The 25374-nt window shown below is 41.8% G+C and overlaps 2 protein-coding genes across 3 annotated transcripts in view; one reads left to right on the top strand and one right to left on the bottom strand.

The window, feature by feature from the left end:
* The first annotated feature begins 506 nt into the window (after positions 1-506).
* On the top strand, positions 507-24039 carry armc2 (armadillo repeat containing 2). Its single transcript, XM_078173840.1, has 18 exons — positions 507-894; positions 2615-2921; positions 3010-3082; positions 3448-3613; positions 4213-4339; positions 7099-7166; positions 7860-7967; positions 9017-9201; positions 9322-9424; positions 9813-10027; positions 11538-11683; positions 13623-13722; positions 15388-15721; positions 17806-17928; positions 18030-18143; positions 18774-18906; positions 20233-20387; positions 20641-24039. The coding sequence occupies exons 2-18, from the start codon at positions 2704-2706 to the stop codon at positions 20772-20774; spliced, it is 2502 nt and encodes an 833-aa protein (XP_078029966.1). The 5' UTR covers positions 507-894; positions 2615-2703; the 3' UTR covers positions 20775-24039.
* The window catches only part of sesn1 (sestrin 1), a 77006-nt gene continuing 73956 nt past the window's right edge, over positions 22325-25374 (bottom strand). For both annotated transcript variants that reach the window (XM_033648206.2, XM_033648207.2), the window contains one exon: positions 22325-25203. In XM_033648206.2, coding sequence (XP_033504097.1) covers positions 25117-25203 — 87 coding nt within the window. In that variant the 3' untranslated portion in view covers positions 22325-25116. The remainder of the gene's footprint in view (positions 25204-25374) is intronic.

Raw genomic sequence — 25374 nt, 5'->3', positions numbered from 1 at the left:
CTGAACATCCAAAACTGATGCAGGGGAGTACCTCACACATTATATTTTGACATGTAGGTCCACTGAGAGCAGCGGTATTTGACGAACTGGGATGAGAATGTGATGGAAGCTCTGGGTTAGTCCTCAGTTGCAGTAGGATTCGTCTCTGAATGCAGCTCAGTGAGTGACTGCTTATGCTGCAGGTCCACCAATGTACACTGTCATGTCTTTCCCTGAGAAAGGGAAAATGAGGTTCCAAAAAAGGAAGAAGGAAAGAACGTAAAGGGAACGAAGGCAAACTGACTGTAAAAAAAAAATTCAAAAGGTCTGTGAGAGAGACATTGACCAAGAGCAGAGATGTGGGGGGGCCCACAGAGGCTCCTAAATTTGGTGCTAAACCCCTGTTATTTACACCTGTGTCTTCGTGAAAAAGGCCCGTGGAGACAACTCTAAACTTTTTTGGGGGGGGGATTTTGTTGTTGTGTGCCCTCCGTCTTAGGACCTCCACAAAGTACTTTCACCCCTAAATAAACTATCAAATCTTAAAATTAAGTTTCCTGTAACTTAGTTAGAGGGTGTATATGTATCAGGACAATTAGAAGAACGTGTGAAATCAACAAATTTGCCAGAAATAAACTCATTATACTTACAATTTTCCGTGCGACGTTAAATTTAGCATCCAACCTGTGTACACCACTGGTAAACGAGCGTCACCAAATCCCGCGAGACTACCTTTAAGTGGAGCTCGTGCATGTGTCATCCTCGGGCTAGCTTGCTGGAGGCTGGGAAACTTGATAGTTTTCAACGAATGTCAGGTGTTACGATTGTTTTGGTTTCTCTGTGGAAGCTGGATCCAGACGTTACAATGATAACGGTCTCGACTAACACCCACTGAGGATTTTACCCGGGTTAACGGTAAGTTTTCTACTTTTCTTTACTCTCAGTTTAACTTAGTGAATAGACTTTCATTCAAACCCCGGTTTCTTTAAACGCTTCCTCTTTCCCCCACCACCTCTCCGTGTGATCATGGAACAGTCGAGTACATTTACTACAGGTAAGAAGTTATAAACTGCTCTTATGGGGAATAACGAGCAGTTTAGCTCGGCTTATTGAATGCGGAGGTTATTTTGTTTCTTGGGTTTGTTGTCCAAGTCACCGCAGCGGCTTCTGGTCACCATGGAGACGGAGCGCGAACGCGCAGTGGGACTTCTCATTCACTCACACATGAAAAGTAAAATCCGCCTAATGTAATGAGTTAAGATCGCACTGTTTGGCTTATTATTGAAGTAAACAAACTAAAAACGGTTTTATTGGGATTTTATTGCATTTTCAAACCACTCCAACACCAACAACCAACATATGCTGTCAAGTTTTGCTCTCTAATCCAAAATTGTTTGGACTGTTGGACTAATTTTGGCATCCAACAGGCAGTGTGTGACCAGTGGGTGACAATACTATCTTGTCATCAGTGCTGGGATCTAGCTAGGTATATATATTCTCTAATACTACAGTTAGATACAATTGTAAGGTGGACCCACATGAACTTTCCACTTTATTTTTACTTTACAGATTAAGATTTCTCTGACTAAAAAGGATTTCAAATATCCCAACTTGTACTTTGGAAAATGGTGATGTCATTGTTCACTGTTTTCTGGCATTTTATGCACTTAAAGATTTATCAATTTATGGCAAAAAAAAAAAAAAAAAAAAAATCGATGCACCATAATATCCCAGTATTTTTGTGTGGGAATATCCTATCATCGCACAGCGCCAAGTTTCTATTTTTTTACTATACAGATACATATTACAAATATAAATTCAACTTTAGGTAGCCCACTAGAATAATATAATCTACGGCTTTTTCAGTCCACTAGATACAAACTTACTGTTTTTTGCAAAAAAACAACGACTGAAGTGAGATGAACAGACTGAAAAATTTATATTATTAGATAAAATAGATGTTAACAAAGTTTTCCTTGAGGGACATAATGTATTGGTATTGAAAATAATTTCAATTGAAGCTCTCAGTGCCATCATGTAGTATATATCACTGATGGGCTTACTGAAGTTAGATTGGATGCAGGCCTTTTATTTGCCATAGTGTTGTTTTACATTGTAGATGTGTTGTGAGAAATATCGATGTGTTGATACATATAGTCTCTGAATATTTGTGAAGGTTTCAATACTCATTTTCCACAGTATCGATGCAGCTATACCAGCAGCTTTCTCACTCTCACCTGTCGTTAATGTTAACTGCAGTCATTTTGCTGGTACTAATCAAGAAAAGAAAAGCCATAGTTGTTATATTATAGTGTTGTGATATTTATCTTTAATAAAAAATAATAATTTTATGCCTTTAAATGTCAAACTTCCTTGTGATAGCGAAAATGGTATTAAATATATATTTATCATAATATTTTATCAATGTTGGAAATTTCAGTACCTTAGCAACACTACATTGTATTATTACAATTTTTACCTGCTCAAAGGATCTGGACACCTCTTTCATCACTGCTCGCCATGCTTCAAATGCTATTTACTCCAACCTCAGACACATTTAACACCTGCTGCTCATTTTCTGTTTTGGCGTTATCTTTTTTTTTTTCTTCTTTTCTTTCTAACTGTTCCCCACCAGTGAGACACCTTGTAACAACTCACATAAAGATGAAATCAAACCACTAAAGTCATCTGCAGACTGTCTTGGCAAATGTCACATCGACCTACATGACCTCTATGGAGAGAAAACATGAGATGTGCAGTCCCTTCATCCCACGGCGCAACTCTTTGAGGAAAACAAGTGCAGAAATAGTCAGTGAAGCCAGACAGTCCCTGAGAGTCCAGTCCACCCGGCGACCATTCACTCCCAGAGATGGACATCGGCAGCTTTTTGGAAATAGCTCTGTCCGTGCAGACCAAGACAACAGACCTCCATCTGCATTTAGGTAAGTTATAAATTTCACTTAAATCATGTTGATATTTTCAGGTTCTGAGATCAATTGTGGAGTAATGAGCCTTTTTTTCACTTTTCAGTCTTCATGCTCAAAATTTTGATGCTCCTGACTCCAGACCAGGTTCAGGGACTCGCCTCTCTCCTCTCGACCATGTAAGTTCCCTCAAACACAAATACACCTATGTGTGGTCATTTAAATTGTATTTCAGATTGAAATGAAGGTGTTATTTACTGTAAGCTCAGAGGCATGTTTGCATCTTTTAATATTATGAGTATTACCATGAAAAGTGAAAAACAGGATAAGGAGTATACACCCCTCTCTTCGCCAACATGAAAGCTTATCTGGTTTTAATAAATTAGATTATAGTGTTAATATATGGAATCAAAAATAGGAATAAATGAGTAACACAAATAAATATAGGATCTCTTTGTGGATATAAGTAGTGTAATTTGTTGATTCAAGTTCTGGTTCATTGTTCACACCATCATATTACACTAATATGTTTGTGTGGCACCAGAAGCCAAAGTTTCCAGTCCCCTCCAATGCTGAGGATCCATTCAAGGCCTTTCCCAAACCCCCGACTGACCCACTGGAGGTGAAGAGGGGGCTGCCAGGGGCGCGGGCACGCCTCCTCAGGGCTGGATCTCTCACCATGTTGTCTCCTATAGAGGGACATGTAGACGGTAAGGAAGGAAAAAAATACTGATGCAAGTCTGGATCAAGGGGAAAAGACGGTGGATAAAAGTCATTATTATTATTATTAGATAATCATCCATGTTGTGTTTACAATAATATGCAAATAAGAGAAGATATGAGACGGTGCATTTGTTAAACAGGTAGAAAATGAAAAAAGAAAACTTCATTTATTTCACCCGCTGCATCTCCGTAAATCTTCTGCGCGGGCACTCGCACACGAGCAGTTTTCCCAAAGGGAAATGAATGGAGCCATTCACATAGTGACATTATACCTGATTTACATTCTCTGTGGTTGGGCTGGGTGAAAAACGTGATATACTGCTGCTGAGTGGGAAATAAGCGCCCTCTCTCCCTCTTTATCTTAAACCTTGTCTCGCAAATCTGCTCTGCCATTTGCAGCAATAATAGAAGATGAGGATGTTTAAAATCATTGACTGAATTTGAAAATCTTTAACCTGAGTACACACAGTGTGTCAGTGTGTACAAATTGAGACTTGTGCTTTTAGCTAACAAGGACAAAATGCTACTGCAGCATACAGCAACAACCTGTAAATAACGTCTTGCCACATTCTTTCTATGTGTTAAGTGAAAGAGAAATTAAATCCAGGCCTGGGAAAAAAGCAGCCATCAGCTAAACGACTCTCCACTTCAGACCACACCGAGGTCCGCAGTGGTTCCCACAGACCTGGCCCACGCAGAACAGCAAGTGAAAGGTACGTTTTCTGTCCCTCTGTTTGACTTGCAAGATCTGTCCTTCTCTCTTGTCTGCCCCCCCCCCCCCCCCCCCCCTCCTGCTCCCCCCTTTTTGACCAGAGTGACAGTATGACAATGAATTGAAGATTTACAGGCACACAAAGGCTGCAGTGGTGGCCATTACAAGATGGAGTTGATTTTGCCTCCTGTTTTTGCTTTTCATCAAATCCTCTTCCGCCTCCTCCTCCTTGCTTTCTTGCCTCACGCTTTGCACCGAGTTCCTAATGTTTCTTGTGTTCCTGTTTTAGTCTGTAACTTATGCAGACCTCTGGGAAGAGAAGTTAAAACAGGAAATACCTTCGTAAGGCTGATATCATTATAATTGTTTATGTTTTGTTTTGCGCTTACATGTCCGACCCATGATCCAAATGTTAACAAAAATAACACAGGCTTCTTTTATATCATACAGGGGCTAACATTAGGTAAACTCAAATCTAGAGTTGGTGTTTTTTACTTCACTGAGACCTGAAAATATGAAGTCAGTCAGACCACCATGGTGGCACTGACTCATAGAACAGATTCTTTAACTTGAGACATTCGAGCCCGGTTTAAACCCTCGTATACTTCACTGTACACTGTATCTTGGTCAGGGTGAAATCCAGCTTCATCCCAATGAAACTGCCTCTATCTGTCATTACTATCATGTGACAGCTTTTACACCTTCACAGTGCAGAAAGGCTAAAAGCTCTGCTTTTTTCTGCCGACCTTATCAGCTGCGTGTCAACACGAGGGGCATAATTCTGGGCGTGAGGTCGGGGGCTGTCGTTACAATCCATCCGCCTATCGATTGGGTGGGGCAGCTGGGGCTGTAGAGGGGGGACAGACCATAAAACACTTTTACAGGAAATCTGGGCTATCGCCCGCAGCACAGGCTCCTCACCTCCTCCCTCACAAGCCAAGTTAACACGCAATGTTTGTGTAACTTGTTGCTGACAAAGAGAAGTCCCAGAGGATGAGGCTGTGGTCAAGTTATGATTCAAGAGGATCAGATTAAAGACTCCTTGATTGGTGTTAGGTCAAAGTTTTTGATGTGCTGTTCTTTGGTGTTGCAGTGAACCACATAAAAGGTGCATTAGATGGAGATAGACAAAGTGGAAATCACAGAGATTGTCAAGCCAGAAGTACACTGACTGCAAGTGGAAATAGACACAGCATGACAGATTAATATGATGAGTTGGATGAGATATAAAGATAGGGGAGATTAGACATCCACTAGGTTCTTTTTCTCCAATAAGCCGAAGCTTTATAGCTCCAAATGGCTCTCTATTAGATTTGGGTGCCCATCTGGGCAAGGCTGGCAGCAGCGTGTGTTGTGACTGCAGTGCACTGGCCAGGCCTAAGACAGGGATGAGGTCATGTCTCAGAGAATGCAGTATCACACAAAGAGGCCTTATTATCAGGCTCTTAATCCTATCATACAGAGCCAAAGCCCCCTCTCTGACATTCACTGCAACATGCCTCGGCCAACACTCCCTGCTGCATATGCCCCGTGTGCCAGCTTATACCAATCACTCAAATCTCCATCAAAGTGAAAGTGCACTCTATAGTTACACCCGCATACTGTATATTAATGCTAATATTGAAAAGCAACCTTCTGGTGATGCTCCAATTGAATAAAAAGGAGACATTTTTACTAAAGCTAGGGTCATTTTCTGTCTCGTACCTGTCAGCAAGACCATGAAATAAAACTCACTTGAGTGTAAGACCTCAATAATATTCCATCCTGAGACTCAGCCTTTTGTGCTTATGTCACTGCAGAAGCTTCAGAGTACTGATAACATAATATTCTTTGTCTTTGAAAGGAGTGACTTCTATTTTCCATATTTTTTAAGGTTGATTCACTCATTTGTGTGGGACATGTGAAGTAAATCTTGCAGTTACAGCAGTGATAAGGATGACTCACCATGCTGTGTGTGTTCATCTCCATTTATTAATAGTTATACTCTCAGCTGGTCACGTAGTAATTAGTCATAAGACACACTACCTGTCGTTTTTTCATAGAACTTATCGTAGCATTGAGTCATTCTCTTAGTGTGTGAGCGGTAATAGTGCAGACTTTGACAGCAACATGCAGAGAGTAAGATGCAACAGTGACATGCTGAGGGCAAGCCACAACACATAGCACAGCATGACGAGGGGTGTGTTTTTGGGAGAACTTTACGGTTACTGCACAGAGGGCGGTAAGGCTGTGCAGACAGCTCACAGTGACAAAGCATGAACAGCTTTAACCAGACTGCCCACAAAGCTAAGATCTTAGTTCCTGTCTGTTAGGGATTGCAGTTTGTGATGCACAACGGCACACACACACGCCCGCACAGGCATAGAGATTCACACGCACACAAAAACTTAAAAGCAGTCACCCACAAACAGACAGACACACATGTATCTGCATGAGCGCAAAAGTACATACAGGGACACGCATTACAGATAACTGCACCGGCACACTAGGCTCAACCTCTGCTGCAACAGGGACACCTAGTGGCCAATGATGGAAATACACTCGTGGCTTAGTGTACAGAATATAGTGTCAGCAACTTTTCAGATGTATTCTTTGGCACAATTTACTATTGTGTTTTTCTTTCAATTCAGTTTTTATTATTATTTTAATGTCCAAATGAGCCCCCAAGTAAATAAAATGAAACTAAACAGTAGCCACATATGTCTCCAAAATCTAATGTAAGAAGGCTCTTTGTGTTCTTGTGTTTCTTTGTGCCTACAGCGGAATAATGCAGCCTGGTGTTGACTCAGGCATTAGACCCACAGAGTGCAAAGCAGGACCAAGAACAGGTTTGTCCAGATACACTATATGAACTTCTTTGAACCCTTTTTTTAACATATTTAACATGAATGGTAAATTTGTGCAGCATGCAAAATAAAAATGTAGCTGCACCGTTACCTAAAAACATTCACTGATCATACTTGATTTATTTTCTAAGATGTCTAAAACTGAACTGAAATCAGCCCAAAAATGCCTGAATATAAAAGATATGAGCCCAGAAAGCAGAGACACACCTCTCTCAGTAACCGAACACCCCTTCTTGAGTGTCAAACTTTGATTGGGGTGTTGTTGCTAAGGGCCTAATTTGCATCATGCGAGGCAGCCAGCCAATAGCTGAAAGAACTGTTGGTTTGGGCAACCACAGTTTCCTGCATCACACCAAGCGAGGGGGTATGCAAATGTTCAGCAAAAATGAAAAAATGAAGGTGCATGGCGTGTGAGAGATTGCGTGTGCAAACACGCATTCACACGTGTTTTGATCACACATGCACACACTCAATTGCCCACACGCAGACTATTTCAGCACAGACACAGAAATCAGAGGAAGTGTAGCTGTGGATGGTGACCTTTCATTGTGGCATCAAACTTCCTGCTGTTTTATTTTAAGACAGTGAACTTGTGAACCATGCTTGCCACTTGTGTTCACTGTCTGCATTTGGATGTGGTAATTGGCTAACTGCAATTCTCTCTGCACATTTCAGGGCCGGGGAACGGAGACAACAGCACAAGCACAGAGGGGGACGCAGAGTCAGTGGTGTGGAATAACATGATTGCTCCTCTTCTCCAACAACTAGAGAGAGTGGCTGCAGGTAGTGTGGGCTGTAAGGAAAGCCACTAAAAAAGTGTGAACATGTTACATGCATTACCTTTGACCAGATTCATTCATTTGATACAAAGAGTATATAGTTTCTGTCACCACCTGAACTCACAATCACACTTTTAGATATCACATTGTTCCTTTTGGTGTGAAGAAAGTCTCTGAAGCTAATCTAAAATGTAATGTGGGTGCATTAAAGGTAAGATTCTCTGTTGCCTTACTACATTTCATTTTCAACCTGCAGGTTTTCAGCATTGGCAGATAGTCATGCACCAAGTTTCACAAAATGAAAAAAGCACTGTCATTTCAACCACCGAAGAAAGGCAAACAAAATAGTGTTATGTCTGGCATCCATGCAGAATTGTCTTAGTCTGAAACTGCAGTCTGGCAGCCATGAAATGAAATCTATGGCCGTGAATATTTTAACACTCTACAAATTTAATGGAAAATTCATTTGAAAGATAAATATTAAATATTTATTGTACCAAGTGCCTTCTGGCTCATGCATAAAACACCTTTCAGATTCAGTGGGAAATTGCAGGGAAGTGTTGAGTGTGAGACTGCAGCCGACCTTTTTTAGAAATGGCCAAACCCTGTTATTTATGCAGGGAAAACATTTATTTTACCTCAAAAACAAGGAAAAGACTCCACCCTTTCTCTTCCTCTGCGTCAAGATTGTAGCCGCCTGTTGCAGGATTGTTCCCCTGGAGTTGACCATTGAAACTCAAAGCTGCTTCTTAGAAGAGGGAGGAGAATGTTATTTTACTGCTGAGCTGTGCATAATCGATGTTGACGATTTAACCTCAAGTTCCTCATGCAAATGATGAATGTACACCATGCAGCAGAGCCCAAGGCATACTGCACGTACATTCCACAACATACACAAAGCATCACTCATCTGTATTTATGTGAAACACACTTGCCAACACACACAAGCGGGTGTTTCCATTTTGGGATGTTTGCTTTCTCTGTGAATGTTTGACACGCTGCCCTGAACTTGACATGATTTCTTTTGTAATATGTGTCGTCCTGCGATGCCAGGCAGCTCCGAGGGCTCCTTGGACCGTCTGTGTGATTTGTGCAACGGTCTCCATGGCGCCTTGGCAGAAGCGGACATGCTCGGCCGACGTTGTAAGAGGAGGTCAGGGATACTTCGAACACTGTTCCGCCTCATCGACCTTAACTCTGCCCGGCTCAACCTGCACATCGCCAAGCTCTGCCTCGCTGTGAGTCGTCTGTGTCTGTGTGTGGGTGTCAGCATGTCTGCAGCAAAGTCACTATCACAAGGGCATCTGTGGTACTTAATACAGAAGTGTGAAGTGTTTTTTTTGCATTTCCCTTTACAGCTGTGTGTCAGTGGAAACAACCTGCTCAACATCTGTAAGCTCATCTTCCAGATCAGCCGCAGTGAAAGCAACGACATCCTCTTCCAGAACAACTCTATCATAGGTGAACACTGTTCTAGGTCACAGTGACCTAGCTTAGGTTTCCTATTCTGTACCAAGTTATATGTTTTAAAATATAAGTGAGAGAAGAACATAAAGGTACATTACATTACTATAAATGAACACACTGTTAACTAGTCTTCTTTATGTGTTTGTTGGCTGATGTTCCCACTGTTGGATAAACATGTTTTGTTTATGTCTGAGGTATCTGTGCTGCTCCAGAGCATAATGTTCTCTGCTGGCCTGGAGTGATTTTTATCTCTCTGGTTTTCATCTGTCTGGTTCTATTTGGTGCCATTTTTGGAACCTCTTCACCACATCATTACAGATTGCCAAAGTTCCACTCACTGTGCACAATATGGATGTTAACATTCAGTTTTCCTTGTATCTAGACACACTTCTGAGCATTTTAAGCAACGAGGATGTGTCCTCATCTGGAGAAGCTCTGCTGTACTGTGTCGGGACTCTGAAATTTCTCTCAGGAAACAGCGCAATCCTCAGACTCCTGCTGGACAAGAACTGCATCGGTGTGGCTCAGAAACTCATCCAGATGCTCTGCACAGCAGGAGACACCAACTTCACTATAGCAGGGCACATCCTTGTACAGGTGTGTCAAGCGATTACAGCGATTTTCAACCAGCTTTGTATCATAACAGTGTGGGTAGTGTATGTTAATAGATTATGTTAAACTTCCCTTCATCTTACCAGCGCTCATCTCTCAGCTAGGTTCCTGTCATCATGCAGATTTTTGCTGGTTCTTTTGCCCGGCCGCTATGGCCACAAACAGTACAGAAGCAGATTGAGAGAAAGACCCACCCTGTTCTTTCTCTCTCAAACTCAGACCAAACTCAGATCAAACTGAAAAATTCAGCATTAAATCAGGCCTATTTCTTGCCTGAAATGTCCTCAGAAACATATTTTAGTGCACTGTTTGACTGTAATATGAGAATTTGTGAACAGGAAGTCGGTGCTATGCTGTTTCCTGTTTTGTGAACGATAAAACTAAGTAGTGCAGATCAAACATGAACCAAAATTCTGTTACTGCGTTGCCTATTTTTCACATAAAATGGTTTTAAAAACATATTTTAACTTTCTGTTTAGCTGTATTTTGAGATAGTTTGTCACCAGCCGAACGCTATATTGTTTCCTGTGTCAAAACAGGCAAGTTCGCATCATGTCAGCCACCAGTGGGAGTATTTATTGGTACAGTGCGGCGCAGTGCATTCTGGTAGTTTTCTACTGCTTCAGCAAAAGCAAATGGCACAGCCCCCCCTTTTTTTTCTCTCCGGTCATACAGCACAAATGTCAGACGAATTTACATCTTTCTACTACATAGATAATTCTTTGACATGCTGAGAAAGTTTTAAAGAATATTTTAAAATGCTTTGAATAAGTCATTAGATATCTGATGTGCACCAATATTTTTATTACAACGGGGAAAAGCATGTCCTCCTGCTCTCTAAGCAATACACATACTTTCTCAACAGTTTAGTTAAATGAGTAAAAAGCACAGAGTTGTGTGAAGTCAGAAAAAAGGAACACAGTGTTAAATATTCTTCTTTATGTGTTTGTTGGCCGATGTAGATTTTCCCACTATTAGACACAAATGTTTTTGTTTATGTCTGGTATATAAGCTGCTCCAAGAGCATAATGTTCTCTGCTGGTCTGGCTACTTGAGTCTGAAACACCCTGCTCCACTCTTCCGAAAATGATTGCTGCAGACCGCAGAAGTTGGCCCAAGCAAACATCTTGAGCCAGCGCTTCATTTGATATCAAACACAACTCATTATGCTGTTATAAGAGGGAAATGAGCAGACTATGGCTCTCCAGAACATTCAGTGCTGCCGTGTGTTGGAAATTACTGTTTCCCTCTTGTGATAGAATGATTTATGTCCATACTGAATAGTTTCCGGTCGCTCTGCTGTATGGCGTCCTGTGCAGGCCAGCAGCCAGCCTTAATCAGCAAATGACCAACATTGGGTCCAAGCCACAGTAGGACGACGCTGACACGCAATACGGGTCTAAATATAAATGTCTAGATAAAGCTGGTACATTTGTGAACATTCCTTTTTCACTCTCACTCGTCTTTCTCCCTGTCTGACCTCTGACCCCTGTAGCTGACAGCGTCCTTGAGGAACCTTGCAGATCACCCTGATTCCCGTCCACTCTTCGTCTCTCACTCTCTACTATCAGAGCTCTGTGTGGTGCTGCGTCAGCACCGCAAAGACCCAGACATCTGCACCAACATTTCCAGAATATACAGGTATCACTCTTGCACTTCCATGTGGATAATTGCTTCCTCATTTCTTCATCCTCCTCTCCCCAGCTCACTAACACAAAAGAAAATACATATAATAGTTAAAGTGAGACAACGTAACAGTAAGGAAGTAGCGATGACTCAGGTAATCAAACTGATTCAGTAATGTCAGTTAAACCGTGAGATCTCTCTTAAGTTTGCTAACATTAGGTGGCATCAGCCCCGTGTTCCCTCAGCCCTGTGTCCCCTCAGCATCAGAGCCAACCCTTCCATAACTGCTGCAGGGTTCGGGTTGACCATGTTAAAATCTGTGTGCAACTTTCTGAGATATTGGTGGAGGTGGTCCTAGGGAACATAGAGCTGAGGGAACATAGGGCTGAGGGAACATAGGGTTTCGGGAATATAAGGTTTAGGGGATCACAGAGCTGAGGGAACATACGGTTGAGGGAATATAGGACTGAGGGAACATAGCGTTGGAGGAACATAGGGTTGAGGAAATACAGGGTTGCAGGAACATAGGGCTTAGGGAACTTAGGGTTGAAGGAACATAGGGCTGAGGTAACACAGGATCAAGGAAACATGGGGCTGAGTGAAACAGAAGGTTGAGGGAGCATAGGGCTGAGGGAACATGAGATTGAGGGAACATAGGGCTGAGGGAAAGTGGGGCTGAGAGAACATAGGGTTCAGGGAATATAAGGATGAGGGATGAGAGGGCTGAGGGAACATGGGGTGCAGGGAACATAGGGCTGGGGTAAATTAGGGCTGACGGAACATGGGATTGAGAGAACATAGGGTTGGGGGAACTTTGGGATGAAACACCGAGTTTAGGGAATATAGAGCTGGGGGAACATAGAGTTGAGGAAACGTGGGGCTGATTGAAACAGAGGGTTGAGGGAGCACAGGGCTGAGGGAACATAGAGTTGAGGGAATAAAGGCCTGAAAGAAACGGGGTTGAAGGAATATAAGGTTGAGGAAATAATAGGGCTCAGGAAACATAGTGTTTAGGGAACATTGGGCTGAAGAAGGATAGGGTCATTGGAACATAGGGATGAGGGAACATACAGTTGAGGAAACATAGAGCTGGATGAAACATTGGGTTGAGGGAACAGGGCTGAGTGAAACATAGGGTTGAGGGAACATTGGGCGAAGGGAACATAGACACACTCCCAATTAGCTAGCCTTAGCCAACATAAGCTACTGGTCATACCAGATCAAGTAATGTTGTAGCAGCAAAACCTTTGAGTACACTGAAGTATCAATAATACATGTTATATCTTCTGAATAATTTCAACACTTAATTTTTAATTGAAAGAATGTGATATTTCTCTCTTTAAGCATTCAAAGGCAAAATATAACATACCATAATTAGAAATGGAATCAAACATTGAGGTGGACGTGTTCTGCACTTTTACTGAACCAGTCAGACACCTAACTTTAGCTCAGCCGAAACCATCGTCTTCACACGACTTAGTCCACTGAGGAACGTCTTACTTTGGAATAAATGCTGTGCAACAGGTGCCAGCTACACTCTGTAGTTTTTTGGAGGATGGTTCAATGTAAACCCAGACACAGGGATCGGAGCACCAAAGTCACTGGAGGCCTTATCTTCTCTGTGACCCCGCTCTGATAGCAGGCCAGACGCAACAGCATCTGATCTCACTACCTCCACCAAACAGTGTGCAGTGACTGCAGTGATGCTCTGAGTTCCCATCCTCAGGTCTCATAAGTACCTCATCAATGTGTGAAACAAAAAACAAAACATGTAGCGCTTTAGAGGTGTTTTTACAACACAGCCAAAGATGATAAAAGTCTAAAAGGTTGATCCCAGCCAAGACCTACTCATCCATCAGCAGTGTTGATTTAATATCTCCATATTTAGTCAGCATAGCAGAGCAGTCAGTGAGTGGAACAGTCACTGGTATTTGTTGTCCCCTCTCTCCCTCAGCAAACTCTCCTCTTACTCAGAGTGCCGCCTTGCTTTGGCCCAGACCCCCGACTGCTACCAACTATTTTTAGAACTGCTGAGCAAACATCACCAAAAACAGGTGAGTCCACCAGCCTCGTCTTGTGTGAGTGTGTGTGTGTGTGTGTGTGTGTGTGTGTGTGTGTGTGTGTGTGTGTGTGTGTGTGTGTGTGAGAGTCTGTGTGTATTAGAGAGAAGCGAGGTGCTCATGATGCAATCCGCTAAGCATGTTTACCCCCAGAGCAAGATGTTTATGTACCTCAAGTCCAAGCACATTTACGGGACATTGTGTCCATCCGCACGCAGCGCTCGTCTCTCTGTTTTGTGTGTGTTTTGACATTTAATCATCCCAGGAGGGGCTGAGTATGTCAAAGAAAGGGGCGGAGGAAAGGAGGAGAAAAAGACAAAAAAAAATGAGGTGAGCTTGAGTTGGTACTACAGTAGAGGTGATACAGATGTGGAGGGGAGGAGTGATAGACAAGAGGAGTGGGAGGACAGGGTGGGACTTTGGCAATCAGACATCACTGACATATGTTCTTAATCTCATTGGGAATAAACACACACTCATGCCTACAAATACACGCACACGCAGGACATTAATACAGTTCGTGCAACTAGTACCTTATTCAAGAACAACCCGTCCTGTCCTTATACCATGTCACTGCACATTTATGGGAGAAAATAGTGTGTTCTCAGCTCACCTGCTCTTCGTGTTATTTACTTATGAGAGTCGGGATACAAGGGTGACGCAGAGGGTGTCAGCTGTCTTCTTTTTTCTTGGAAAGTATGTGATAACTCTTGAAAAAGACAGGGCGTTGTTACTCTCCAACTTGTCTGCACAGCTATGAACTCTCTGGGGGAACTGAGTGACACTGACAATAGTGCTACTTGAGCTGCAGGTGAAGTGGCTTCTAATCTTCATATTGTAGAGAAAATTTCGTAGGTGCTGGTGTCGACTGTGTTTCATTTTCTCCTGAGAAACAATCTCTTTCTCCTGGGAGATCTTATTTATTCAGAGCAGTGATGTGTAATACGCTATTTTTTAGGTACTATATTTACTGTATCAAGCAAAAAATGCCAAGCAGCTGCAGGGTCCAGCCTTTATTCTGGTGTGTATGGGAGTAAATTGAATATCTTTTGGTTTTGGACTGTTGATCAGACAAAACAAGACATTTAAATACATCACCTCATGAAACTGAGGCCTTGCTAGCCAGCCTGCGCGTTAGTTAGAGTATCATCAGTGTCATTTTACTATACTGTTCATTTTGAACTAACATCAATGTGTTTACTTTGAAAGATTAAAGTTTGGTGTGTATTTCCATTGCAAGTTTGGTTTAAGTTAGATTTGAAATGGTACTAAAAAGGTCTTAAAAAGTCTTTAAATATTTTATACCTGTGGGCTCCCTGATAGATAATGAAGTTAATGTTTAGTTGCATCCCTAAAATACACATTCACATAATATATTTGAACCAAGGGACTAGTACAATCACACTCAAAATATATGTTCTCTATTATCTGCAGTCTGTTAATCTCTAACACAGAATAACTTGAAATGCTGTACAAGAAATTGTGTATATGTTTGAAGCCACTGAGTAAGTTTTCCCAACACAGTCTGGCCTTTCAGCCCCATTTGCAACGGAAAGAAACATCAACACACATTTTTTGTTGATTCGCTTTAATTCAGAAAGTAATTGCATAAAGATGCGTTTATTGACCACTAGAATACTCTCCACCGCTCTCCCACAGGACCTTGTTGTGCGGCTCCTTTTCACCCTAGGGAACCTCACAGCCAAAAGCGACGAGGCTCGGCTGCAGCTCTTTCAGTGCAACGGCTGCATGGACACACTCCTGCAGCTGTACAACACCTACCAGTGCAGAGACGACGACTCACCACACGCACACCCACAGAAAGATCCCTCTTCCCTCAGTGAGCCTCAGGTTCCTCCACTGAGTGTGCAGGAGGGTGAGGATGTGCTGGTGAAGTTGGTTAGGGTGTTGGCGAACATGTGCATCCACCCTTCTGTGGGTCCAGCTTTGGCAGCCAACACAACCTGCATTCAGCTGCTGATGGAGACACTCGGTGAGCAGAAAGCAAGGGGGACTTAAAGGGAAGGTTCAACCTTATTTCAACAATACATATTTTTCTCTTACCTGTAATGCTTTTTATCAGTCTAGATTGTTTTGGTAAATGTTTTTTTTTTTTTTGGGCTGAACTGTCCCTTTAGGTTAAAAAATAGAGGATACAGTCAGTAGCAGATAGACAGTTGTAACATTTTTAGATTTGTCCTTTAGACCCATGTTATATTTGTGTCATACAAAGGGAGCAGTGTGTGAAAAAATGGAGTTCTGATTAAGTTTAAAAATAGCTGTTTAGTACATTGTACGTACAGTATTTGCTAAGCACCCAACCACTTCCCTTGTGCTGGGAACAAGACATGACTTTGGTCAAAAACACACTCCTCATTTGTCTGTTCATTCCATCGCTCGCTTTCCTTTCAGCGCTCTCTGTTCGATACGCAGCACATCCTCTTTTGGTTTACCTGGGGTTTTTTGTTGTTTTCTTTTTTTATTTCAAAGTCTGACAGAGCGAAGCGCTTCTGTGCATGAGCAGGATGTTCTGTCACATCTCACAGCCGACTTGGTTTGTGTGTGTGAAATTCTCCCATGTGGTTAGATGGTTTCAGGACAGGTTGAACTGATACACAGATGGGTGTGAAACTCGATTTTACTGCTGCCTGCCTCCTACACACACAGCTTCACGGCAGTTGGGAGAGCAAATTAAATAAACACGGCAGAGGTTGAACTGGTGAAAAAAAATGTCAAAACTCAAAGTTTAGAGGGGTGTGTGATAGATGCCAGAGAGTAAGAGGGGAAGTAAATTAGGTAACCGAAGACAGAAACATAAAAATGAACGAATGACGGAGAATATGGAGTTGGCGTGACAGCTGGAAACAGAAACAAAAATCTCAGTAGAGGATGAAAGAGTGAGGTTAGCTGATCCATGTCCTGTTTTGATCATGACAGGCAGCACTGCACAACAAAGCAGCATTTCCAGTCAGAAACAGAAACAAAATTTAGTGTGACACAGCCGCTGGTTGACACCAACCGCAATATCTGCGATTTATGACCAAGCACACGACATCTGCTGCTATATCAGGAACAGACTCAGTTTCCATGCCGTTCTCGGTGTCATGGCTGGTTGGACTGGGTCACACTGACCTTTGTATGCCAGCTCATGATCAAACCGACTATATCAAGCCGAAACCACAGAAAACAGTCTCTTTTATGATAATGTCGCTGTGTCACATTAGTGTGGCTGAGCTGTAATATGCAAAAAAGGCTGAAAACCCACAGTGTTAACTGTATTTCTGCACATATATATCACATTTAAATTCTTCTATAATTGCTCTGCTTATCTGTAAATTATTAACTATTAATCTAGTTACATTTGCATTGCACTTTGAAATATGGAAAACCAACATTCATTCATTTTCTGTAACAGCTTATCCTGTTGGGGTGACGGGGGGGCTGGAGCCTATCCCAGCTGACATTGGGTGAGAGGCAGGGTACACCCTGGGCAGGTCACCAGACGATCACAGGGCTGACACATAGAGACAGACAACTTCCTCAAGAATTCAAAGTAACACGGCAACACTAACTGATGTACAAATAGTTATCTTGTGGGTGAAGTATTCCTTTAATACTGACTGCAACCAAGTGTACACAATCCATGTTGCAGCTGTTTTATGGATTAATAATCTACCCTAACTTTATCTTCACCCCTTCATCAACATAACAGGAAGCACGGCTTTCACCTGGCTTCACCTGGTTAGTTATTAAAAGGGAAGGAGCACTTCATGTTGAGTTGTTGATGAATGCACGTGTTCTCTACAAGGCAATGAAAAGTTGTAATTATAATTCCTCACATTATGTTGAGATGTGTCAGCAGAATGAAGGGATAGTAGGCAGAAATATTTCTGGAGAGTGAAAGTTCCTGTTGGCCGTGCAGTGCGGATGCTCCCTCTGTTGGCTGTAGTTTATACAGGAAGGTTATTAAGGAAAAATCAGAAACATCTACTTCAAGATTTCTATCATAAATGATCATAATTCAGTGTTACTCTTAGTGGTGATTAGTTTCTTTCTCCTTGTGTGTGTGTGACATAGAGCTGAGGTCTGTGCAAGAAAGCGAGGAGCTGTTAGTCAATGTGGCTGCCACCATCAACAACCTGTCCTTCTACCAGGAGCAAAGCTCTGTACTCAGACGCAGTCAACTCACCATGGCAAAGTGTAAGACTCAAAGACAGATTCATTTTACTTTTAATTTGCCATTTTCCTGCTTTTGTTCCCTCGATTTAACCCCCCTATATCTCTCTTTCTTTCTACTGAAGTGGTGTTAAAGTTGGTGCTCAGCTCCAGTATGGACGCCGTGCTCGAGGCCACGCGTGTGTATGGAAATTTGACACAGTCCAAGGATGTACGAGACTTCATTATGCAAAACAAAGGTATATATGTGATAGATGCAAAACAGACACAAACAAAACACCCCAACATGAGCCTGTACTCATTTCCTATTTTGTTTAAGCCATACACAAGGTTCCCACGGTCATGAAATTCCTGGAGAAGTTATGAAAATAGAAAAACTGTTTTTAAGGCCTGGAAATGGTTTTGAATTAACAGAGAGTTTTGACAAAGCTTTGCATATACGTTGATTTAGCTATTGTTTAAAATAAGTTCATAAAGCTGCATTGTAAGAGCGAGAGAGTCATGCAACTCTGCATAAAGTATTTACTGATTCTTGCAGGAAAGGTGGTAAAGAAATGCCATGCTTGAGTTAAAAAGTGATCTCTCTTTAAACCCTAATAAGACACAGAAATAAAAAGGCTTATGCAAAGACACATAAATTGTATCACCCAAGTACAGAACTTTAATACCGAGTACCTCGACACAGAACGCCTGGTACAGAATGCCTCTCTCCACGCTGTTGTATCATGTTTAGGCTGGACTTATCTGCAAGGCCAGCTACAGTCAGTATAAACATGCCTGCTGACTCTGGTGATAGCTGCCCTCTTATCTTTGCCCTGCTTTGTCTTCGTCCGCTCCCCCGCATCATCATCTTTCTCCCTCTCCTTCAGTGCACCAGTTTGTAGTGACGCTGCTCGACTCAAAAAGCACTGAGATGTGCTTTTCAGCCTGCGGGGTCCTCACCAACCTGGCTCTGGACGCCCCCAGCAGGGTCAGTCTCTCAGCAGAGGGGGCTGCCACCAAGTAAGGACTGATGCACTTAGAGAGTTTGTTCATGTGTGTCTGCGTGTGTGTGTGTGTGTGTGTGTGTGTGTGTGTGTGTGTCGGTGAGACAGACAATTCACAAACTTCCCATGAAATATAGTTAAGGTTAGAGCCTGGCGATACACAGAAAATAAAATATCACAATATTTTTTAATATATTAAATATATAATCTCAATATCTGTATTGTGACAGTATTGTAGGTTGACTTTTGGTGGTTTCACAATATTTTTACACAGTAAGATTATTGATAACAATAAAACATCAATAAATAACTTATACATTATTTTGAGATATCACCATAATTCCTGTACTGAATATTTTGTCCCATTTTGTTTGCTACAGGCCTTGAAAAGTATCTTTGTAACTAAAAAGAGCGAGAGCAGTCTGTTTGTTGAAGGAATAGTTCAACATTTTGGGAAGTGATTATTCTCTTTCTTGCTGAGCGTTAGATGAGAAGATTGACCACTCGCCTGTCCACCAAATATGAAGCTAGAGCCAGGATACAGTTAGCTTAGCCTCGCTGAGCCTCGCTCTGTCCGAAGGTTACAAAACCCAGCACAAAATGCAGCAGTAACAACATGTGGTTTGGTGGTTTGTCGATTAATTGCAGGATGATTACCTTCGGTCAGAACCACGTTAGCCGTTTCTTCCTGTTTCCAGTCTGTGTGCTAAGCTAAGCTAACCGGCCGCCAGCCTTAGTTTCACGTTTAGCAGATGGATATGAAATTGGTCAATCTTCTCATCACAGTCTGCTAGAAAACAAAGAGTTTTTTGTTTCTTGAATTCCCAGAATATTGAACTGTTCCTTTAATAACAGCAAACTGAGCTCATGGTTTCTGATTTTCTGGCAAAGCTGAGTAAACAGTTTTTTGTTTTTTGTTTTTTGAGGGAGAAATATGGTCTTCATTTTGAAAAACTTGAGCACAACAACTCCACTGACACGAACAAGATGCTTCTAATCGTCTCAGATTTGATGTTATTTGTTTACAGTAGTTACACAAGTAAGTTTATCTACAGCTAAAGTTATAATTACTGATTTATCCACTTAGATTTTTAACACATGGCAACTCGATCTTCTAGTGCAAGCTTTGTTCAAGCTTTGTTTGAACATTTGAGTTTTTACTTCCCCTTTACACACACACACACACACACACACACACACACACACACACACAGTCATCTTTCTGATGTAGGTCCAGTGAAGTGGAGCTAATGCCCACAAACCTGCCGGTCACGTGGATCCCTCTCCCTCAAGTCACACGATGTACGTGTCCGTGTGTGTGTGTGCGTCCGTGTGTGACCAGGCTTGTGGACTGTCTGAAAGACTTCGGACCAGGTGATTGGCAGCTGGCGGGCCAGATTTGTCAGGCGCTGTGGAACATGATCGGCGGCGGCTCAGAGAGGCTGCTGGACACACAGGAGAGAGAGTCACTGCTGGAGATCCTCACCACATACTTAGGTCAGTGCACAGTGTTATTACTAATCCTTACATAACAGAAGACGGAGACATGCTGGAGAGAACATGCTCTTGTTCACATCAGTGGTCCTCAGTGGGTGGTGCACACATGTATTCCCACTGTCACGAACATGATACCTCCATGGTCACATCTGGGAGTTGCCCACAACCTGTCACTGAAAAGTATTCAAAACAAACCTGAAACCTCTTACTGCTCTCTCTCATCCTCTGTCCACTCTCTTTGACCCTTCCTCAGATGGAGAGGAGGCTCTGAAGTGGGTAGAAAATGAAGATATGAGGGACTACCACAAGGCATGCTGGGAGTTAGAGTTCCTACCCGTAGCTCAAAAACTGATGAAAATGCTCCAGCCTGCAGACTGGACATCCTGACAAACTGGCACTTTGAGTTAAGAGTTTCATGTTGTCATAGAAAACGTAGCATTTTTTAAAAACTTTTGAACACTTAACCCAGAGTCTACATTATAACTAATAAACGCTTACCTCCTGTAGGGTTTAAAGGTGGCTGTTAAGGTTTGTAGTTTCCTTTTTCATGGAGAAAGCATGTGAGGTCAGCTTGAGTTCATGTCAATGCTGGGGAAAAAAAGTCAAAACACTGTTAAAAACATCTCAATCGCTGCTGCAGCATAATTAACTTATCCAGTATCCATCCATATGCTCAAGTTTTATTATTTACCAGAGACTCAAGTCACATGACTGAGATTCAAGTCAGTCTGGAGTCACAAATTTCATGACTTTAGACTCAACTAGCAACTGGACCTGGACTTTAACACCTATGACTCATGACTTCTCTCAGACTTGAGCCTTTTGACTTGAAAACACTTGATACTTTTCCCCAAGCCCAAAGATTAAAAGGTATGTAATTGAAAAAGTGTGTGCCATGAATCAGCTCATTTCCCTTTTTCTGAATCAACTAATGTTAATGTCTTTATTTAATTTGGGCATAAAACATAAAACATGCAACAACATATAACTTTAACTTCTCACTTTAAATGGAGGTTAGTCTGACTGAAAATGTCTTACAAATTTGTGAAGAGAACTTTTAAGACATTTTTCCAACATGAATTCACTTGTTTTAACAAAAATGTTATAACAAATAATTACAAATTTTAAAAAGCATTCAAGATTTTTGTAAGTGTATTATCTAATTACTTATTACTCTCTATAAAATGGCATTACATTTGGTAAAGAGTGCATGATGACTCGTTTAGGACTCGAAACTTAAGGGCTTGGGACTTAAGTGCTAAGACTTGAAACTTTGTTCTGACTTGCAAAACAGTGACTTGGTCCCACCTCCGCTAAATACTCAATTGAAGTTGACTGTTGATGTTATTTTTCATGTACCTATGAACTTTTTATAGCCAGTTTTAAGGCCTGCAGGTGGTCAGTGTGTCATATTCAAAACAACAGATTTTAGGTGGTTGATAAAGGTGATTATGCAAAGTGTAAGAAGCAAAGTGAATCTGCTTTAAATGGTAAAATATATGTACGCGTGTATGGATGTGAAAACTACCAGATTTCTTTCTTAATTCTGTATGCTTCACAAACAAGGTCTTCATTTATTTATTTCTAAGCCTTTGGTCATTCTGTATCTCATCAGTACCAACAGCTATATGTTTTGATTATTATTATTATTATTTTTTTTTTTTTTATACATGTAGCATTTTGTATGCACTTTACTTCCCTTAAAGCTCACAAAAGCCTTAAGTTCTGGGTACCTTCACATGTACAGGGATAATTTAAGCTCTTTGCACATTTATATTACAGACGTGTTGTGTTTTGTAAGCTCACCGTGTTGTAAAGACTCTTCTATGATAATGTCTTGAAAACTGATGACTGACCTGGAATTTACCTCATAAGTAAAACTTTTATTGCCTGTAGTCAGTGTGGTGTTGTACACAATAAAAGAAAGTGGAAAAACATCTTTTTAAAGCCTTTATTATTACACAGATATGGGGCCAGGCAGTGCTTACAAGTTACACCAAATAGCCTAAAGTACAGCATTTCAAAATCACATCGTTATTACATCGAGACAAATCAGAAACGGCACTTAATGTAAAACCCCCCCAGGTGTCAGTCCCCCCAAGTTTTCACACCACAGTGACCTTAAAACAACCACAAGACAAGCCGATGTTTCAAACCTAAACAACTCATTAGCCGGAGCTAATAACAAACATTGTTCTCTACGTGAAGTTTCTCAAGTTGATATGAAAGACAGCTGGCTGATATCAAGGTTGCTTAGTTAATGTTTCCTGTTCCATATATCGTCTGGGAAAGCCACCGAAATGTGAAGGCAGTTTGGTTAGTGGGGAATAACACTGAGATAACACTCTCCTGGTGATTTGACAGACAGATGGGAAACACCTGAACTTCTGGCATATTACAAGCCTCATCTGGGAAGTCAAAGAGTTTTCCCAGTGAGGTGTGACATGGAGGCAAACGGGAAAGAGAGGTAAAGTCTCCTATAGGAACCCCCTTTATCTTGATTGAAATGTTGGTCAGGAACAAAGAGAAACTTTGACCTTGACCGCACCACAGGAGCAGGGACCGTTAAGTTCCCACTGAGTCATTCAGTTCTCAAGCTACGGTAAAAATGAAATTCACGTGAAAGTCGCCGGACCGTACTGATGACAAACTGAACTGTTCCCCTGAGCTCAGCATACTGTTGATGAAGTCAGCTTAGAGTGTACTTTGGAATATAAGGTGATGTTTTTTCATGAGTCATCTCACAGCAGGTCAGTACACTTCCTGTACTTGTGCAACTGAACAGTGGAAGTGAGCTGATGGTGACACTGATTGTGCTGTTTGATTCCTGAATTGTGTCGGCCTCTCCACATCTAGTACAATCTCAAATGATGACGCAGTGAAATCAAATTGTTTAGGAGAAAACTACGAATGATACACGACAATTTATTATCATAGTTTATTTTTTTTCCATCTTTTTCTTATAGTTTCATATAAAAAAAAGTGTCAGTAACTGACATCAGTCAGAAGTTTGAAAAAAAACCTCCACTTCCTCTCAAACCACTTCCAAATGTACCATTCCTTTATCATCACCTTCCTCCTCCTCCTCCTCACTCATTCGTCTGTCTGATTCTCTCAATCCACCCTCAGAAGAATGCAGTACTTTACTGGTTTTTAGTAAACAAAAAAACAAAACAGCAGAGGGTTCATACCTCTGTTCAAAATAAAAAAAAGCTGCTTTTGCACTGGTTAGACTTCCCCAGCAGGGAAATAAGCACAGCTACAACCTTTTGCGTTCGACAGCTGATCGACCGCAGTCGGCCTGTGTGAGCCCGCCGGGTCCCCCACAGTGGGAACGCGGCGGCCCGGAAAGAGTCTCTGCTCACCAAAGAGCACTTCTTATAGAGAAAACAGAAGAGGTATTCATTTACTGGTAAATTCACAATCCAAAGCTTCGAAAGTGTTAGGATGACCAGGCAGCTGGGATAAGCGGAAGACAAGATAAGGTGTGGTTAGGGCAACCGGAAGCAAATCCCTCCTGGAAAACCTGGTTTCTAACTTTCTTTTTGATTAGCTTTTTTTTTTATCTTATTTTTTTCTCCCCATTACCAGAAAAATAAAGACATCATCAACAACAAATGATAAACAGTTATCTCACAATAACAGAGCTACAGCAGAAGCAAGAAGTCTTTCCTTCAAAGTGCCTCGCTTTTTTTTTTTTGACACATGAAATTCAAAGACGAACTTTTTCTCTCTCTCTCTCCCCATCATTTCTGTGAAACACACACATACACACATTCACACCTCAGTCATTATGAATACAGAACTCACCCACACGTGTACAGTCAAACTCAAAAAGGGCTCAGACAGTGTTCTTTGAGTTACTTTTCACTCCTCTCTGGTTTTCACACACTCCTTGGATTAGCTTACATTGACATTTGAGATTTGGGGGGAGGAAGGACAGGAGGAAGGGGTTGGGGGTAATGCAGTGGATTTCTAATGGATAGGGGGATTAGGGGATATAATGGGGTTGGGGGTGATTTGGGGATCAATATGACCCCGCTGAATACAACATGGGAGCAGCAGCATCAGCACGTATGCACACTGTGCTGGATAGTTCAGGCACACGTTACAAAAAGAAAATTGCCCAAAGTTAATGCTTCCATCTCCAGTTACCACTAACAGCAACCACATCGACAACATCCCTTGATACAAAATGAAATAAAAAGATATTAAAGAAACTAAACAAATATAACAGTGACGACAGAATCAAAGTTTCTGGCTGCACAGCTTTCTGGGGATTTTCTGTGGGGCTTCAATCTACCAGGAGACACAAGAGATTGGCAACAGGCAGGTGCTGCATGCTGGAATACTGAAGCGTCGTCCTGGATGCGCCCAGTGTCAGCACTCAGGCCTGGCACAAACTCCCCCCCAGCAGAGCAGGAGTTTGCTCCAGGCTGCCCTCTCTTGGTCAGGTATGGCACCGCAGGCAACACAAGCTGAGTCTGTGTGTATCCACTTTGAGTTTGAGATGACTTTCTTCAACAGTTTTTTTTTTCTTGCTTTCATTTTGTTCTGATCCTCTTCCCAACATCCATCCAACAAGCACTGTCACAACCCAGGGCTTCTCAAGTCTTTTCCACATTTTTGTTGAACCCCCCCCCCCCTTTGATTTTTTTTTCTTGAAGTGTCCCATAACGAGCAACAACAATGACAGTAAAAAGACAACGATAAAAACGCCAAAAGCACTTCATGTCATGTAGCGGGTGATCGCTCTCAGAGCGTATAACAGTTCTGCCTGCATTCGCGCTTCCATAAGAAGCAGATTAACGTGGACCTGCGGGAGAAAACAGAAAGAAGAGACAGCTGTTAGAGACTGTACATTCATCCACCAATAGAGTGCTGCAGGAATGATGTGACTGTAGGCTGACGAGGAAGTTAGCATCGCCCTGGTTCCCTTGTCAAAAAGCCAATGAGATTTTTCCAATGGATTTTGGAAATTAACTCT

This window comes from Epinephelus lanceolatus, chromosome 13 (genome assembly GCF_041903045.1).
Source record: "Epinephelus lanceolatus isolate andai-2023 chromosome 13, ASM4190304v1, whole genome shotgun sequence".
NCBI lineage: Eukaryota > Metazoa > Chordata > Actinopteri > Perciformes > Serranidae > Epinephelus > Epinephelus lanceolatus.
The sequence above is the reverse complement of the archived record's forward strand: the minus strand, read 5'-3'. Positions and strand labels throughout refer to the sequence as shown.